At 41.5% G+C, this 20,048-nt stretch overlaps 2 protein-coding genes across 8 annotated transcripts in view; one reads left to right on the top strand and one right to left on the bottom strand.

Annotated features, from left to right (window-relative positions):
- Window positions 1-11,202, top strand: part of LOC134226822 (phosphatidylserine decarboxylase proenzyme, mitochondrial-like) — a 29,207-nt gene extending 18,005 nt beyond the window's left edge. For all 5 annotated transcript variants that reach the window (XM_062707840.1, XM_062707843.1, XM_062707841.1 and 2 more), the window contains 2 exons: window positions 10,024-10,234; window positions 10,297-11,202. In XM_062707840.1, coding sequence (XP_062563824.1) covers window positions 10,024-10,234; window positions 10,297-10,414 — 329 coding nt within the window. In that variant the 3' untranslated portion in view covers window positions 10,415-11,202. The remainder of the gene's footprint in view (window positions 1-10,023; window positions 10,235-10,296) is intronic.
- A 5,321-nt stretch (window positions 11,203-16,523) lies between these two features.
- Window positions 16,524-20,048, bottom strand: part of LOC134219486 (GATA-binding factor A) — a 139,246-nt gene continuing 135,721 nt past the window's right edge. For all 3 annotated transcript variants that reach the window (XM_062698231.1, XM_062698230.1, XM_062698232.1), the window contains one exon: window positions 16,524-17,870. In XM_062698231.1, coding sequence (XP_062554215.1) covers window positions 17,176-17,870 — 695 coding nt within the window. In that variant the 3' untranslated portion in view covers window positions 16,524-17,175. The remainder of the gene's footprint in view (window positions 17,871-20,048) is intronic.

The following is a 20,048-nucleotide window of genomic DNA, read 5'->3' as shown; positions in this document are numbered from 1 at the left end:
AATAAATCTCCCGTTGTCATTAGCTGTGAAAAACCTTAAGAAAATCAATTTATGCAAAATACATAACGACATAAATAGCTTTCTTTAAAAATCAGCACAAATAATATAACATCTCATACTTCTTTTGTGGGTTTCGTTCACTTTCTTTGTATTTGGTTTTAAATTCCTGCCTAAAACATTGATTTTTTTTATTTTGGAAAAATCAATGAAAAAACGGGACATATTGAGGTTTTTTAAGATTATGACGGGACAGCAGAATAAGGTCTAAAAAACGGGACTGTCCCGTTAAATACGGTACGTAAGGTCAGCCTATTTTTGTTGGATGATCCATAAAATAGGTTACCAAGGCATATAATCACGAGTAAGATAGTTTTCTTCATATTTCATAAGGGTGTCCAATCTGCCCCGCTAGCTTCTCGAGAGTAGTGAAAAATTAACTATTACAAAATCGTCCTATTTGACTGAAATTGCCTTATTTCTTCAATACGATTCACAATAGAACTGGTAACTAACGAGTATCAGTATCATGTAATTGCTAAATATCCGAATTATATTCAATTTAAATCACCTAATATTGAATAAATGGGCCCTCCTTAGCCGTGCGGTAAGACGCGCGGCTACAAAGCAAGACCATGCTGAGGGTGGCTGGGTTCGATTCCCGGTGCCGGTCTAGGCAATTTTCGGATTGGAAATTGTCTCGACTTCCCAGGGCATAAAAGTATCATCGTGTTAGCCTCATGATATACGAATGCAAAAATGGTAACTTGGCTTAGAAACCTCGCAGTTAATAACTGTGGAAGTGCCTTATGAACACTAAGCTGCGAGGCGGCTCTGTCCCAGTGTGGGGATGTAATGCCAATAAGAAGAAGAAGAAGAAGAATATTGAATAAAACCTTAGGGTGTCCATATTGCCCCTTGTTCCCCTATGTACCAATTCTAAACTTCTACAATAGAATGGATATAGATCGTTACATTCATTGTTTAACGGAAGATGTTTCTTCGTACTTCCTCATAGAAATATGAACTGTATAAGAATTAAAATACTGTAATATCCCGAGTCTATCACCCCCCCTGGTGAATTTTGTATGTGATAAAACAGGGATGTGTCAAAATTGGAAAAAAATATTTCCAATTTTTTAATATATGAATCATTTTATGCCTTGGAAAGACCAAATGCGTGAACGGCACCCGTTATTTCTTGTCGAAATTGCTTACAGAATATTTCCCAGGTACTCAGAAGTCGTTCTTAATAAACTACAGACGGTGAAAGTTATTGCATGAAAATCAATGTTGGTTGTGGTATTATTTACGAAAATAAAAAGAATGACATTTTTTTTGGGGTGACAAAATCGGGTCGAAAACGTGATAAAATCGGGACGTTATAAAATCGGGGATGTACAAAATCGAATGCCATTAAGACAAAATCGGGGAGTGACAAAATCAGGTCAACACTGTATTAGAAATTTTTGAATGCCATTATAACAAATTCCCACAAAATTCATGTACAAAATGATTCAAATTCACTAAAATATAACTTTTATCAAACATGTATGGTGAAAGCTATCAGAAAAGTCACGTAGCATTGATGTGAATCTCCGGTGAAATCCCACGAGTTCATGAGTTCATTTGTCACCTATGGATCACATAGCTGCTACGTGAAAACGTTGACGTTTAAATTATTTTGAGTGTACTGAAAGTAATTTAACTAAGCATTAAAAAATCACTTAAATAAATAAAAAACATCAATCCAATTTGATTGAATATCGAATGTTCATTCGTTGGTTTGGGCTTGCTGCATTTTTAAATGTACACTCAACAAGCGACTGTTAGATTTTCTAACAATTCTGTATAGGGGCCCTACACATATTACGTAAGCACTTATGGGGGGAGGGGGGTTGGTCAATATCTTACGCTCCATATAAATAAAAATCATTTGTATGAAAAAAATCTTATGTGGGCGGATGGGGAGGCGAGAAACCCAGAAAAATTGCTTACGTAGTAAGTGTACGACCCCATAGTAGATTCCAAGTCAGATTCTTGTACAAAAAATATAAACACACAAACAAATATTATAAGGAAAGCTTGTAAAATTGTAGGGTCTCATACAATATTTGTATAAGAATCTAGCATTTTCGCATATTGTGTTGATAGTTTCCTATCTAGAAACACCTCAATCGGGTAAATTTTAAAATATGAACCGGGAAAAACGGTAAAAAAAACCACGAAATTGAAAATAGAAATTGAGTGGTCACCCTGCACGGAAGAAAAAAAGTACCCAAAATTGAGTACTTTTAAACTTACTTTTGAGTTATTTTTTCTCTTCGCTTTCATCCACTCTTTCTTTTGTTGTCAAAAACAAAAGAGCCAAACAATCCAACGACGCCAGTTCAATACGGGAAGCCAATTTTGAGTTTTATTACCTGAGGTCGAAATTGAGTGAATTAAACTTAAATTTGGGTCAATAAATTTTCCGTTGGGTACTTTTTTAACATGGGAGTAAAGGCAAACTACTTCGACCTTACTTACTTTACTTATGGATCCTGTACACCTCCGGTGGTGCAAAGGGCCGACTTGAAAGATCTCCATCCTGAGCGATGCCCGGCTATCGCTTTAACCTGTTGCCAGGTTAGATTTCGGTCGACTTATTTTATTTCTTTATTGAGGCTTCGCCGCCATGAGCCTCTGGGTCTGCCTCTGCTGCGATGTCCCGCTGGGTTCCAGTCTAATGCTTGCTTACAGATTTCGTTTCCGCCCCTACGTAGAGTGTGGCCGACCCAGCCCCACTTCCGATCCCGAATTTCTGTTGTTATCGGCCTCTGGTGACAACGACGATGGAGCTCGTTGTTTGAGATCCAGTTGTGAGGCCACCAGGCCCGAATTATATACCGCAGGCATCTGTTAATGAACACCTGCAGCCGTTGAGTGTTCTCCACTGATACACACCATGTTTCGCTAGCGTATAACAGCACAGATTTCACGTTAGAGTTGAAAATTCGTATTTTGGTGCGTTCACTTATCTGCCTGTTTTTCCAGATATTTCTTAAACTCGCAAAGGCAGCCCTTGCTTTCTTTATCCGTGCGCCTATGTCAATCTTGGTACCGCCGTCTGACGCCATTTGGCTACCAAGATATTGGAAGCTTTCAACATTCTCCACTGGTTGCCCGGCTACTGTGAAACTGGAAGGAGTCACCGTGTTTACATCCAACGATTTGGTTTTGTTGACGTTGATGACTAAACCTGCCGAGGAGGAGCGATCGGCAAGGTCGGTGAGCTTACTCTGCATATCAGAGCGCCGTTGCGCGAGGAGTGCAACGTCATCCGCCAATTCGAAGTCGTTTAGGTGCTCCATGGTTATAGGCTGCCATAACAGCCCGCGGTTTGGTTCACGGTCAATCGCATCTACCAGAATCTCATCGATTACGATGAGGAACAGTAACAGTGATAGAATACATCCTTGCCTCACACCAGCTACGACCCGGATAGGGTCGGACAGGACCCCATTGTGCAGCACTCTACACGAAAAGGCCTCGTACTGTGCTTCGATGAGGCCGATGATTTTCTCAGGAACCCCTTGCGTCTCAGGGCGCCCCACATATTCTCGTGATTGAGACGATCGAAAGCTTTTCGTAGTCAATGAATACCAAGTAAAGGGACTCTTGGAATTCGTTGACCTGCTCCAAAATGATGCGGAGCGTGACAATATGGTCCACACAGGATCTTCCGGCACGGAATCCGGCTTGCTGCCGCCGGAGAGTCGCATCGATCTTCTCCTGAATCCGGGCTAGGATAATTTTGCACAGAACTTTGAGAACGGTACACAGCAACATAATGCCTCGCCAGTTATCGCATACAGTCAGGTCACCCTTTTTGGGCACCTTCACTAAGATACCTTGCATCCATTCGACCGGGAAAGTTGCGGTGTCCCAGATATTACGAAATAAACGTAGTAGTTGAGCGGATGTCATGGGGTCAGCTTTGAGCATCTCGGCTGATATGCGGTCGACCCCTGGGGCTTTATTCGATTTCATGCTTTGGATGGCTGTTTGAATCTCTAGCAGTGATGGAGCTCCGGTATTGACACGTGTTATACGTCGGATCCTAGGCAGATCATGCCCAGGTGGTGATGGCCTGGTTGGCACTTGAAAAAGTTGTTCGAAGTGCTCGAACCAGCGTTTCAGCTGGTCAGTTGGGTCGGTCAATAACTGATCATTCGCGTCTTCCACAGGCATCGTTGCATTCATCTTCGCCCCGCTTAAGCGTCGTGAGATATCGTAGAGGAGGCGAATGTCCCCGGTTGCGGCGGCTCTCTCTCCTTCGTCGGCCAGAGAGTCTGCCCACGCTCGCTTGTCCCGTCGACATGAGCGTTTTACTTCCTTCTCAAGAGCCGTGTATCGTTGACGGGCTAAGACTTTGGCTCCTCTGGTTTTCGATCGCTCTATCGCGGCTTTGGCTTCTCTTCGCTCCTCTATCTTCCTCCAGGTCTCATCGGTGATCCATTGTTTTCTCTGGGTGCGTAGTTCGCCCAGATTGTTCTCGCTGGTGGCGATGAAGGCATTCTTGATGGCGGTCCATTGGTCTTCCACGCTGCCACCTTCCGGAATATCTGCAGCACGCGTCTCCAGTTCTTCAACGAAGGACCGTTTCACCGTGGCATCTTCCAGTCGGCGTGTGTTGAATCGTCGTCCAACTCTTTCCTCCTGCCGACGAATCCGCGCAATGCGCAGGCGTATTTCGCCGATGAGGAGGTGATGATCAGACGCGATATCGGCACTACGTTTATTCCGTACATCAAGAAGGCTCCATTTCCACTTCGACCCTACTTACTAAATTTTGGCTTCCCGTACGGATGTTCGAGGTTGGGTGAATTAAACTCACTATTGGGTAGTTTATTTCTTCCGTGTGAGCTTGAAACCTAACTGGTTGGTCTCCTCAGTAACGTACACAGCAAAAAATCTTTATATTGAAGATATTTGTCGCAAAGCATGCCTGCCTTTTATTCAAATTACCAGGGCTCAATCTCAGTCGGTGTTTTGTTGGTTGTTTGAAAGACAAAAAGCGTTAGGTCATGCCATACTTCGGAAAGTACTATCATTTATTTATTTAGTTTACATATAAACAGATAACACTGAATCAACCATTTGACGCAACAATACATGGTTCGAGGCCGCATCTCTCCATCCTCGAATGCGCCCCACGCTCGCCAATTCGTTTTGCACCTGGTCTTCTCACCTCGCTCGCTGTGCTCCACACTGACTCGTACCTGTCGGATCGGAAGCGAGCACCATCTTTGCAGGGTTGTTGTCCGGCATTCTTGCAACATGCCCTGCCCATCGTACCCTTCCAGCTTTAGCTCCCTTCTAGATACTTGGTTCGCCGTAGAGCTGGGCGAGCTCGTGGTTCATTATTCGCCGCCACACACCGTATTCTTGCACACCGTCAAAGATGGTCCTAAGTACCCATTTCTCGAATACTCCGAGTGCTTGCAAGTCCTCCTCGAGCATTATCCATATTTCATGTCCGTAGAGGACTACCGGTCTTATCAGCGTCTTGTACATGACACATTTGGTGCGGTGATGAATCTTTTTGGACCGCAGCTTCTTATGGAGCCCGTAGTAGGCCCTTCCACAGATAATGCGCCTTCGTATTTTACGACTAACATTGCTATCAGCCGTTAGCAAGGATCCAAGGTAGACGGATTCCTCGACCACCTCGAAGATATCCCCGTCTATCGTAAAACTGCTTCCCAGACGGGCCACCAGTCCAACTTTTATTGCTTTACGTTTCAAGCGGGTGTACAATTCTGCCACCTTTGCAAATGTTCGGCCGTCAATCTCCATGTTATCCGCGTAACAAATAAATTGACTGGATCTGTTGAAAATCGTCGGCTGTTACACCCGGCTCTCCGCATGACACCTTCTAGCGCAATGTTGAACAACAGGCACGAAAGTCTTAGTCCTCGGCGCGATTCAAACAAACTGGATGGTTCGTCCGAAATCTTCACACAGTTTTGCACACCATCCATCGTTGCTTTGAACAGTCTGGTAAGCTTCCCAGGGAAGCTGTTCTCGTCCATAATTTTCCCTAGCTCTACGCGGTCTATACTGTCGTATGCCGTCTTGGAATCAATGAACAGATGGTGCATTGGGACCTGGTATTCACGGCATTTTTGAAGGATTTGTCGTACAGTAAAGATATGGTCCGTTGTCAAGCGGCCGTCAACGAAGCCGGCTTGATATCTTCCCACGAACTCATTAACTAATTGTGACAAACGTTGGAAGATGATCTGGGATATAACTTTGTAGGCAACATTAAGGATGATGATCGCTCGAAAGCTCTCACACTCTAGCTTGTCGCCTTTCTAGTAGAAGGGGCATATGACCCTTTCCTTCCACTTCTCCGGTAGCTGTTCAGTTTCCCAGATTCTGACTATCAGTTTGTGCAGGCAAGTGGCCAGCTTTTCCGGGCCCATCTTGATAAGCTCAGCTCCGATACCATCCTTACCACCTGCTTTATTGGTTTTCAGCTGCTGGATAGCATCCTCAACTTTCCTGAAGGTGGGGGCTGGTTGGCTTCCATCGTCCGCTGAACTGACGTAGTTATCTCTTCCGCTGCCTTGACTTTCACTGCCTACCATTTAAATGTTCCTCGTAGTGCTGCTTCCACCTTTCGATCACCACACGTTCGTCCGTAAAGATACTCCCAACCTTATCCCTGCACATTTCGGCTCGCGGCACGAAGCTTTTGCGGGATGCGTTGAGCTTCTGATAGAACTTGCGTGTTTCTTGAGATCGGCACAGCTGTTCCATCTCCTCGCACTCCGTCTCTTCTTCTCCTAAAAAAGGCGGGTCTGTTGTCTCCGCTTCCGTCTATAACGTTCCACCACAGACAAACAGACATAACACATTGAACATTTACTCATCAAATTCATCGTCGTTCAAACACTAACGACAACTGTTGATTTCAGTTAGTTGGGCAAATCACGAACCAGATGGCGGTAGTGAGCAAACGTCAAACTCGAGCAAAAACGATGCGCGCGCCACGAGTGATCGATTGGCTAACTAATGATTATTTGAATCGACCCGTAAACGATGGAAATTTGACGAGTGTTATGTCTGTTTGTCTGTGGTTCCATGTTCTGCCGGGTACCTTGCTGCAGCGCGATCGCCCGCGTTGCGTCCTTCTCCAGAATCTGGCAGCACTCTTCATCGAACCAATCGTTCCGTCGACTTCGTCCCACATACCCGCAGTTGTTCTCCGCTGCGTCGTTAATGGCTGCTTTAACTGTATTACAGCAGTTTTCAAGAGGGGCCCCATCGAGCTCACCCTCTTCCGGCAACGCTGCCTCGATATGCTGCGCGTATGCAGTGGCTACATCAGGTTGCTTCAGTCGAAGAATGCGGGAATGTCGAGAATGCATAAAATAGCAAACAACTATATTTCTAGTAATAATGTTGTTCATTTTCTAATCATAACGAGGTATAGAGAATAAAAACCACAATTTTCAAGAAAACTTTGATTGCAGCGTTCTCGTAAACGCGCAAATATGCGCAAGCAAATCACTCACTAGAAGGTGGTACTAGGGTTATATTTCAATCCCCCATTTACAGATCAGGGGACATTTGGGGACATTAGGTTTGCGGGACCATTTTATAGCAAAGAATTATGATAATTAAAGTTTTTCTTCTACAACTTTTTGATATTAAACTTCGCGTGCAAAACAAACCAATCTATCGGAAAGCTAAAGTTTTAAGCTTTGAAATGATATATAAAACCTTATATTTGAAAAAAAAATGACTTCATAACATACAAATCAAAGTTAGTAATGCTTTTCTATTTTTTTCAGCTTTTTTCATTTCACCAGCCCATATCTTTTGAATGAGCGCTTCAATATCCTGATTCTCTTATCTAGGGTATATACTTTCATATGATTATGATATTAGACAAATTGGAGATAGTAAATTTTACGATTAATGGCCACCCTTTTCCCCATAGTGCAATAGTCCCCCCTTGTGAAACAAATTCGAAAAAAAGCATGTTTCAAGCATGGTGGTAATACTTAATAATAAATATTAATGCAAAAACAAGCAAAATGCTAGAAAAAATGCGATCTGTTTTCTTAAAGTGCTTTTTTGACCTTTCAAATGTGATTTTTTCAATACATTTTATGATGCACGAAAAAGGCCTCATCGCCGCTAGGTGGATTAATCTGGGTTTTTTAAGCGTAACCGATTTTGATTTTAATTTTTAGTAAGATGATTGTGCTTCTTATTCAAACTAGGGGAACTGTTCGGTAGCTCCCATTTTTATCCCATCAAAAACAAAGAAATGAAAAGGGTTTTGATTTGTTTCTTATTTTTACGATTTGTTCAGCAGTGAGCATGCATGTTAGCAAAAATAAACGAGCTTGATACTGAATACGTCAGGCATTGCGCACGTTACGCATAATCCACGATCGACATGTACGTTAGGCATAACATGTGCCGAACCCATTTATATGAGGGTGGGGGAACCCGGGGCAAGAAGGTCACCTTAAGTATTTTGAACATTTTTACATAATAGTAGCACCACTAAATCAAACGTTTATCGTACGCAAAATGTAATGTAGGTAGCTATCAATGAAACTACATTGATATTGATATGGATCATATAGGGGCCCTCCTTAGCCGTGTGGTAAGACGCACGGCTACAAAGCAAGACCATGCTGAGGGTGACTGGGTTCTATCCCCGGTGCCGGTCTAGACAATTTTCGGATTGGAAATTGTCTCGACAACCCTGGGTATAAAAGTATCATCGAGTTAGCCTCATGATATTATGAATGCAAAAATGGTAACTTGGCTTAGAAACCTCGCAGTTAATAACTGTGGAAGTGCTTAATGAATACTAAGCTGCGAGGCGGCTCTGTCCCAGTGTGGGGATGTAATTCCAATAAGAAGAAGATGAATCATATAATAAAAGTGGACAAAATATAAACATTTATTTTGGCTGTTTTTTTTTCATTTCATTTTCAAAAGGACACATATTGAAATGAAGGTGTAATAAATAACTAAACATAATTGAACCCTGCACCGCGGACGATGCCTCAGGAACACGTAGGCACGTTTCAGGGTGGCGTTGACGGAAACCTCGTAATCAATCTTCACCGGCCAGTTGGAACTCGGTGTTGAACGGATGTTGTCACTACGAACTCACAACAACAAAATCAAATCAAATAAAAGAGTGACCCTTTTGCCCCTGGTAGAGGTGTCCTTTTTGCCCCGGGTCGTCAATAGTGCATTTAAATGCATATTTTTGCAAAAAAGCAGCCAGTAGTGTTGAGTTAGAAATACTTGTAAATATTGTAAACTTGTTTCTAACTTCGAATAAACCTAAATTAATATAAAATGCCCTTCGAAAATTCTTATTTGATGTCATTATTATAATTTTTGACCAGATCCAAGTAGCATTTTTTCAGCTGTTTGTAGACGAAATTTGATGAATATTACATCATAAGACTGTCAAGCAGGTCATCGATTATGCTTATATTATTATATGTTACAGGGAAATCAAAGGTGTCCTTTTTGCCCCGGGTTCCCCTGCTATATCTGAGAGAGCATTATTCTTTTCACATTTCAAATTATAATAAAATTACGCCTATTCGATAATAGTTCTTAAAATTATTGAAATACAATGATCGTTTGTTATTTGGGACACGACCTCACTCCAATCAGCGAATGTGTTCGCTAAACGGGACGTATTGACAATCACAAATTTTAGTTTAATTTTCGTATTGAACAAATACAAATTTTACGCGCCAAAATTTGTTGATCTCGTCGAAAGCGAAAATGAAACGGCAACGACACACCACATTTTGACGTTTGGCTACTTTTTAATTGGGTTTCGTCCCAATTAGTGGAATCTTTAGAAACGCTTACATGCACAAATGATTAGGGAAACTGGAAAAACAAGCCCTACCGGGACATGGTGGTGTATCTCTCCACAATATAAAGGTACTAAATATATTGTTTTTTATTCATTCTACCCAGGCGCAACCAACGTTGGATCGGTGCAAATCTACATGGATGAAAAGCTGAAGACGAACCAATGGGTTGGTTTGGAAGTGGGGACGCATCGGTGTAAGGAATACGACGAGCTAACTCTCCCGAGCGATTCATTCCTTAACAAAGGTGAACTGCTAGGGCAGTTCAATATGGGTAGCACTATTGTGCTAATTTTCGAGGCACCGAAAGATTTCAAGTATGTATGGCGTCAAACGTGAATGGAACCAAAAAATTTTAAAATGTGTTCTTTTCCAACAGGTTCAATCTCCAGCCTGGACAGGCTGTGCGGATGGGTCAACGCCTTGGATGTGTTGGTGACAAAGAAGAGACGGTTGAAGATTTGAAAAAGGCGAAAAAGTACATTGAATCTATGTGATCGGTGCTCTCCCTCAAGAGCAAACTTTAGATGGAAAATAATTTTTGTTCGATTTTTTTTTCGTAGAATTTACCAAGCTTTGAACAACCGTACCTACCTATCAATCGTATTTAACGTTACTACTATTACCTAAGTGATGGACACTCATTACTCTAAGCGTACTAAGACACGGACAACCAGTCATTAAGAACTTTATTTGCTCAGTTTTACGTTGCATCGGGATCGTACCGTAATTTACCTTCAATCGTGCGTAACACTCACAGCCACAAAGTGATTATTCCCGACTAGGATACCAAAATGAAATTGTATCAACATTTAAACAACATCAAATGATAACTACTGTTAATATAATTCAGTTATTTTGATTTTAAAAATAACATTCTTGTTTAAATATAAGCTTTTTTGTATTGCTTATTTCCGTTACTAACAAAGTTCTTGACAGATACTGTTTTAAAAACCATAGGAGCAGACAATAAAATCAGCTATGAAGCGATTAAGTCTTCCTGGTCGGGTTGCATTCGTAGTACATATTGTACATGTATTATCTTCGAAATAACCACCGTAGGATAACATCAGATTTTGATCATCATATTTTTGTGGATATGTGAGTGCCATCTTTTTCCTGAGTTGTTTGCAGTGATTTCATATTCAGTTCAATTACCTACTAAAACAACAAAGTAGTGCATAGAATAGACTAAGTAGGAACGCGTATAATGAATATCTAATAAATTTTGGATGCTATTGTTGTTTGTAAATAAAAGGATTTATTGAGAATCATTACAATTTTATTCACAAGTCGAATTACATGTCTTACATAAAGAAATATCCATGAATTGCGTTTGACTTATAGCGGAAGGGGGATTCCGTGGGAGTATGCTGATTTAATGAATCTATGACAAAAGGTCGAAAGGCAAAAGGTGGAATGGACAAAAATTTAATCTATTATTTTGTACATATGAAAAAGACAAAATATACGACAACGCATATAGTCGCAAAAGCCGTACGATATCAATTTGAGTCGTTGTAGCAATCATCGGCAGGTTAACAAACACACTTCGATACTGTGGGCTACAACAGGTAGCACAGGTAGGTAGGGCTACAACAGGTAGGTAGGTAGTTGGGACATCCAGAGGCTAGCAATACGACCATGGTAAACCTTATTCCGTAACACACCACGCAATGGTATTTACCCACCATCACGGGTAAAGCAAGTTCTACAGCATTGTGGTAATGAAGTTTAACATGAGCTCGAAGTTTTTCGTGGAACTGCAGTTTGTGTATGGAAAAGGCAGAATGAAATATTACAAATTTTGCGCTGTCTTTTACTACCGTTCAAAAAATATTGACTCGTCAAAATATATTCCCAAAAGTGTCACCATATATAGATGATTCAGCTGCAAGACAATGTGAAAGATTGCTAGAACGATGTTTTGGATTGGGCTTCCGCTAATATTTTTATGTAGTTAGACGTGTGAAGTTAGACGTGTGAACTTCGGAAGAAAGTTTGGTTCGGAAGTCCCGACTTCCGAATTCTAATATGGTGCTACGCCGACAATATCATGCTGTGTGGTTCGTCGTAGACGGGTTAATCAATCATAAACTAAGAAATATCTCGGAAATATGTCAAAATTGACGTGACAAAAAAATGGATATTCAGAAACGATGAAAAATTACAACAAGTGAAGTTCTTACCCTTATAATGCTTGTTAAACGAGTGCTCAAGAGTATAATGCACTCAATGGTGGCTTGAAAATATCCAAAAATTTGGGTAAGCATCAAATTGGAGTCCTTTCTCAAATGTGGAGTCCCTTCTCAACGACATTTTGCTATCAAAAACAAAAGCCTACGCTCCTTTTTCCATTAAATTTCCACCCAAAACTAAATCCGCGCGAAACCTCAAAACCGTTATGTAAATCCGCATCAAATCCTCGAAAATCGCGAAATCCGCGTAGTCGTAACAATCCTGCGCTTTGGCCTTGGAGCAATTTCTCAAACTTTATATATTTTGCTAACAGATTTACATTTGATTTGGTTGATGATAATGGTAGGTACAAATGATTTTTATTTTAAACTTTTTTCTCGCAAACGGCGGTGCGAAAATAGTGACTTTAGTGACCATTTTTCGAAAAATAGTGACTTTAGTGACTTTTGGATGCAAATAGTAACTTTTTAGTGACTAGGCTCAAAATAGTGACCAGGTCACTAAAAAGTGACTTGCTACCAGCCCTGTGACTAGCGAGATCCATCTAACTTATTCTAACACAATAAAGCCAATCCACTTCGATGTAGGACAAGTGGACGGTTGGTCATACGGGGAGAGAAGGTCGATTAGCTTTAGCAGGCCATAATGTCGTGGGCTCCAGTGGACTAATCATGGCCGTATAACGGATGTGGACTTAGTACCTGTTGGATATACTCGATGTACTCGCCTCAAAATATCGATAGCTCGTATCGGAAATTTGATTCCGCAATACCGACTGGGATCACCCAAAAAAGCACCTCGACCATTCACAACAATTTTACAAAAATCCGATCACAACAGTTCACATTTTGATAAACCATACTTCGTTCAGGCTGTTCGGGCAAGCTCGAATCAAATCACCCAAAAACTGTCGGAATCTCGTCTTCTTCGTTTCCTGAACCGTTTTATATTTCCGCCTCCACATTCACATGTCTTCTCAAGATCTAGGCAGATACAGCGTTCGGACTGTTTTAAGGCATTAGTTGTGTAGCCGCCATAACACTCAAATTGGTCGTTACCTACCTTAATATTGAACAATTAACCCATTGGCGTAACTATCCCCAATGCCTAGGGGGGCTATAGCCCCTTCATCTATTTTCTCTATTTTGAGCTTATTTCAAATAATTCTCAAACATTTTACCACCTCATTAAGTAATCTTAAGCCCTCAGTACATACACTGTTTATCATGATGACAAATATATGTGAAGTCAGCCTGAAATCCATGTCGATTTTTAATCAGTCTGATAGATTTCCGGGGCCCTCCTAAGCCGTGCGGTAAGACGCAAGGCTACAAAGCAAGACCATGCTGAGGGTGGCTGGGTTCGATTCCCGGTACCGAATCAGGAGATCAGGAGTTCGAATCTAGGTAGCAACAAAATTGATATTTGAGTTTTCACAAAAAAAACATTGAATAAACTCCGAAATTTACTCTCCTCTTAAATAATATTTAATCAAATTGAATTCAGTGGCTGTATAAAACTTATTTAACAGATTCAAAAAATCTGAATAAGCGCCATTGAAGCGAATTATATTAGGGGGAAAGACGGCTTTGGCAGGTTTTGTTCTATTATTGGCAGGGGGGTTTTTGTCGACCAAATTTTATGAAATTTGGCCACAATATTCTTTGATATGCAAAGAATGTTTAGGCCAAAATTGAGCCAAGTCAGTCATAAAACCCAGATTAATCCACCTAGCGGTGATGGCGCCTTTCTCGCGCAAAAAGGTATTAAATGTAGTCTTTACGCTTACACCTCGATGATGTACAAGAAAGGCAAAACAGTTACACCGTCTAATGTTATGATAGAAAACTTACACTAGTAGACGACAGATGACACTGCCAAAAGTTTCTCGAATTTCCTATGTTCGAATTTTGACTTTCGGACAATTTCATAGTACTATGAAACTGAACGAAGAGCATACTTACGCCTAAATGCGTGCAACACGAGCATCTTTATAGTACGATGAAACTCTTAATGGGAGCAAGCCACGGATAAACTTCAAAAATATTCGTAGATGCAAGGCATTTTTCATAACACATTATTGTTCTATGTGACTCTGTCTCATCACTATTTTATTATTATCTTTTTTTTGCGATTCGCAATTGTTATGAAATTCAATAGTGATCAACAGCGTTTTAGTCTCTGTCGGATGCAACTTGTTGCAAGAAAATCGGTTAAGAGTTACTATGTGAAAAATTGGCTAATGTTTTTTATAGCATTTTGTGCACACACATACACACACACGGACAGACAGACATTTGTTCAGCTCGTCGAGCTGAATCGATTGGTATATAATACTATAGGTCTCCGGAACTCTTATCAAAAGTTTGTTTTCGGAGTGAAATGATAGCCTTTCGGTACAACTTTGTTGTACGAGAAAGGCAAAAACCCCCCTGCCAATAATAGAACAAAACCTGCCAAAGCCGTCATTCCCCCTACTAAATGGTTTAGTAAAGATTGAGAAAAAATGTGTAACATGCTGTAAAGTAGTTGTGCAGACACGTCAAAAACAGCTGAATAGATTCGCCATATTTGCTAGTAAAAGCATTGAATAGAAGTTCTTGATCATATGTATAGCACACATATTCAGCTTAAAGCCGTATAGACGAGTTGAAATAACATTTACATTGACATTAAATGTTAGTTGGGACACAATATTCTGAGCCGACCACCTGTTTACAGTCGCGATTCGCTGGTTGGGCCACGACCTCGGCCCAACTAACGAATTCGTTTTTTTAGTTGGGTCAACTGACAGCCATTTAAACACGTATATTTGGACTTGAACATCACAAATGATGTCCAGTGACGCCCAATCCCGTTTTTCGTGTTTACATTGAATTTTGACTTACGGTTGCTTCTTAGTTGGGCCAACCAGCGGAGGCCCAACTAAAAAGTGACCCAAGTATTAAATTCCCAACCAGTGAATCCCGACTGTACCTCCACAACTTTTTCACATTTATTCGATCATCCCGTACTTTCCTGTTAACTGTCCCTAGGTATCGCTCGAATTATTTAAAAGAATCTTTTCGTCATCGTGCAGTCAAATATTGGAACGAATTGCCAGTTATTTACAGGAATGAAATGCTTTCAAGTACAAGATCAAGATTCACTTTAATCGATATTGAAATGTACAATGGTGTTGATCAAAAGACGTTGCTATCACCCAGTCAACATTTTTATACCTATTGCCATTGATATAGGTCATCATATACACATAAGATATTATGTATATAATGCACCGAATCGCTATATACCTACTAAAGTGGAGGCCATATACGGGCTAAATAACGACTTTCTCGAGTTTCCATGAACATTTATACGACTTAGTGAATATTTGAAAAAATAAATGGTAACAACCCTGTCTCGAACATTTGACCTCTGGAACTAAAGGCTGATGCTCTACCCTTGCGCTACTCAGCAACTCTTGAAAAGCAGCAAAATTTTGACAATCATAATCTAGATGGCGATTTATTATTGACAAGAGCTTCAGTGTACGATATGAACTACATTGATACGATTCGGATCCCTTGTTGTTGTGCGTACAAATGTGGCTTGAATCGTATATGATAACAACATATGATTATCCTGATAATGTTCGTACATAACAACGATTGCGCATCATTCCAAACGATTCAACCCACGTATAAACGATTATGAAATGTCAACATCAGTCTTTCATCGTGTTTACTCTCGAACTGTGTTTACAACTTAATTACATTTTAGTTGTTCGATAAATTGTTAGTGCAGATATTGAGCGATACTGGTTGGCAGTGAAAAATAAACCGGCAATATTCGGAATTTTGGCAGATCGGATGGAATGAAGTAAGTAACTTTGAAATTAATTCAATCGGTAAGGTTCAGTGGCTCAGTGCTCAACGCGCAGAAGGTGGAAGCTATATACGTACAACGCACATCGGTATATGATTTGCATGACAATATTTGTATACATAAGCGATATTTCCGATTTGATCCGATAAAACTGATATTGTTTATATAGGTTTATGACTTCCATAAACGCAATCGTATATATTGCTTACCCTGCTATCATATACAATAATATTCATATTTTAGCCATCTATATAAGCAGTCATATACGAATGTGAAAGAAAATAGCAATATATGCGATACAATTTATCATTTCATATACGATATGTGGTTTACTGGGTGGGCAGTATATAGTTGCTCATAGCCACATATACATTGAAAATCGTTAGAAGATTATTTGTGTAGTTATGAATTATTGTTAAATAAAATCTAAAGTTAGATACAAATACAAAAGGTATATTGCGAACTTCAAAATATAAATAAATTTAATTCAAAACTTACCCATCATATATTTTCTTCTATGAATAATCACAAACAATCAACTTTATTTCAAGCCTTTTGATTTATTAATTCATCAAACAATTGTTTTTTTTTTCATATTTTCTTACAGGTAAGCTAAAACTAAATAGGATATTCATGATTAAACTACTATGAACGTATTTATATCATACTTTCAATAAATATCAAGCTTGCTATAGATGTTGCCAATTGAAGACATCAAATACTTGCTGTTAGCTGAACTCACTCATTCACCAATACTGTTAGATGTTCGGTTTTGGACTTTCCTACTGATCTTATGCGCTAATAGTACGAAACTGAAATAAATACATGTCAATTGGCGAAATTGTACGTAAGTATTATATGACAATGGGAAAGAATAATAATTATCACGATTATCTCACATAATGATCGGTTCAGGAAATACTACTCTTGCCGTGGTAAAACTATCCTTATTACACCTAACAAGCCAATAAATCGTTATACAATTTGTCATTTTTAGATACAAAGTTACTGAGATAAATTTTATCTTCCATAAGTCTTTTTTGTCTAATAGAGTTGAATTAATTATCTACAAAACGAACTACTACACTTTCCTAAAAATAAGCAAGCTGTAGAAGCGAGGAACTTAACTGGATTAAGTACTATGAACAATCGTATAGATATAGAGATTCGGAAGCGTCTTTCTGCGGGTTGCTTAGGATGAGGCCATCAGCTTGGCCGCCTGTATGACATTGTGCTGGTGATGGTACCCAGCGAGATCCGCTGCCGTACTGTGATGGTGGTGGTGGTGATGGGTGTGCGGAAGGGCCCCGTTAACCGTTCCGCCCATGCCGGTCGAGTGTGGACTGTGGTGAGAATGCAGCGAACCAAATGTACCCCCGAAGTATCCGCTTTGGAGGCAGTTGTTCATGTAGTCACCGTATCCATTGGACGCGACCGACGTTGGGGTTGATGAAGCCAGTGGGTTGGATTCCGACTTGATTTGACCAAATGGAGATGACCCTAAACTGGTGCCAGTGTTGTGCATGTAGTTGTTGGCGGCTACATGATGGGACGGATTGGATGTAGGGGTGCTGTATATGTGAGAGGTGTTGTGCGACTGCTGGTGGGATGAGGAGGCCGTTCCTGAGCCATTGCCTCCACCTGCGCCAATGCTACCCAGCGATCCTGCCGTGGACAGCGAGGAGAGATCATATTTGCCACCCAAGTTCAGCGACGATGCGTGGTGTGATGAGGTTAGAGAAGACGGCAGGTTGTACGACTGATGATGGTGGTGGTGATGAGGGGAGATATGAAGAGATCTCAACGGCGGCGACGTTAAACTTGGAGTTTTAGGGCTGACTGACAGGTTCTTGGAGTTACCATTGCGGTCAGTTTGTAAGAGAGATCCTAGGAAAAAAGAAATGAAGAAATCGTGTTAGTAAAAAATGATGTTGGATTGATTATTAAGAAAGAAGGTATGTTGAGGATTTGCTTGAAAGTACCACAAAAGATATTTACTCAGAATATCTTCCTCAGATAAAGAACACAAGTTTTAAAGGACTATCATAATAATCACATTTAGGGTTGGGGGGCATTTACCTTGTGAGGTCAAAATCTTGCCATTTTTGTAGAATTTATGTCGGCTGTATGACAGGCACGCATGTGCTGGATTCGTTTCTCTTCTACCCTTGAAACGCTGTACCTTTCCCAATAGCATCGGTTACCAGCCACTACCATCCGCAGCCGTGGCCTGACAGGAATTGTGTCAGATGGAAGTGAACTTCCCCATGGGGTCTCCCCACCCATGTTAGGTATCAGCCGGTGGGTCCACGTACCTTTAGAAGAGTTAACCCACTCGCGCTGCCATCTGGCAACTGAAGTCACCCTGGTGCGTTCGCGGGCTCCTCTGGTGCTATGTAGCTCGAAACACGCCTACGTCTACTGGCACACACCTTGGAACTGTTGGACATCATCCTCGATAATGCCGCAACAGCAGTCGAAGCCCTCTTGCACGCATAGTCGACGTGGCTGCCGAAGGTCAACTTGCCGTTAATAACGACCCCAAGGAGCTTCGAACTCCGGTTTTATGCGATCGCGACTTCATCCACATGAATCACTGCATGTCGAACCTACTTGCGGTTGTTGACGATAACCACCTCCGTCTTATGTTGAGCGAGCTCCTGGCCTCTAGCGCTCATCCAATCCGCCCTCGGGATTGATTCCCCGTAGACCTCTAAGTTTACGTCATCGGCAAAGCCGACGATCTTAACACCAGGAGGGAGCTTTAGCTTCAGAACCCGTCGTACATAAGGTTCCATAATATCGGGCCAGTATTGAACCTTGCGGAACTTCTGCGGTAATAGCAACGCTTCTCTGACCGGCATCGGTCTCGAAATAGCTTTCCAAAATCTGGTAAAGCCCCCCAGCAGGCTAAGCCGGTGTAACGAGAGCGCGATGGCATTCCAGCTTGCGCTGTTGAATGCGTTGAAATGGTACAACATGCATGTATCGAATACCTCGCCTTTTCTGTTGGATCGTTATTGAGGCGATCTTTACCACTGAGGTATTAGCGTCCAACGTAGATTTACCTTTACCGAACTGATTGCTTGACAGGCCATCCGTATCCTCTGAGTACGGAGTCAGCCATTTGTGTCTATAAAACAGATGGTTCTATACGCTTATACATGTCTTCGGCCTTCGGCCTTCGGCAACAACACCAATTTCTGCCAATCTCGGCACTCCACCAGTATATCGGGCATCTGCACGTGCGATAGCTATCAATATATCTCCGCTTAGACGTTGCACGCCATAGTTGATCTTAAAGCGAATTGTTAGATGATCACTATGGGTGTCCTCATCCACCATCCAGTCCAAGTCTGGTGCCAGACCAGGAATGACAAACGTTACGTCAATCCATGACTCGACCCCGTTCCTTTTGAAAGTGCTAGCACTGCGTCGAGCTTCGCTAGCGCCTCTAGTAACGCTTGACCCCTTCGATTGGTGCAGCGGCTGTCCCACTCCGCTGTCAAAGCGTTAAAATCTCGTTTTGCTGGGCACACGGCTGTGCAGATTTTGCCGAGCTGCAGAAATAAAAATTGAGTGTGCGCCATCCAATTGCTGTTATCGGTAATCGGGCAACATCGGTTCTCGACTCCAAGACCGACTGCCACAGAAGCTGCTGGGCAGTTGCACAGTGGTTGAGATTCAGTTGTGTTACTTCTTCTTGTTTGTCTCTCCGAATGGACACGAAGGTCCACCCATAACGTGGTTACAGGCTTGCTTTTTGCTGGCGCAGATGAGGCACTTTGGCGCCTTATCGCATTTCTGTGCCTTGTGCCCTTCTTCACCACAACGACGGCACATGTTGCTATGGTCTGGGCCCTTCCAGCCCCGACTCTAAGCACCGATAGCACCTGTCCACTGAAGGTGGCTGGAGTTGCTTTCTGGGCATACTGACCAGACAATCTTAAACTTCCCTCGCTCCATGAACTTTCTGGCTTTCGCAACCGGTTACCTAAGGTAAGCTACCTGCATGCCAATGGGACCGCCTCTTAGGCGTACATACCCGAGCAGCACAAGTTAGAC

Source organism: Armigeres subalbatus, chromosome 3 (assembly GCF_024139115.2).
Source record: "Armigeres subalbatus isolate Guangzhou_Male chromosome 3, GZ_Asu_2, whole genome shotgun sequence".
Classification (NCBI taxonomy): Eukaryota; Metazoa; Arthropoda; class Insecta; order Diptera; family Culicidae; genus Armigeres; species Armigeres subalbatus.
The sequence above is the reverse complement of the archived record's forward strand: the minus strand, read 5'-3'. Positions and strand labels throughout refer to the sequence as shown.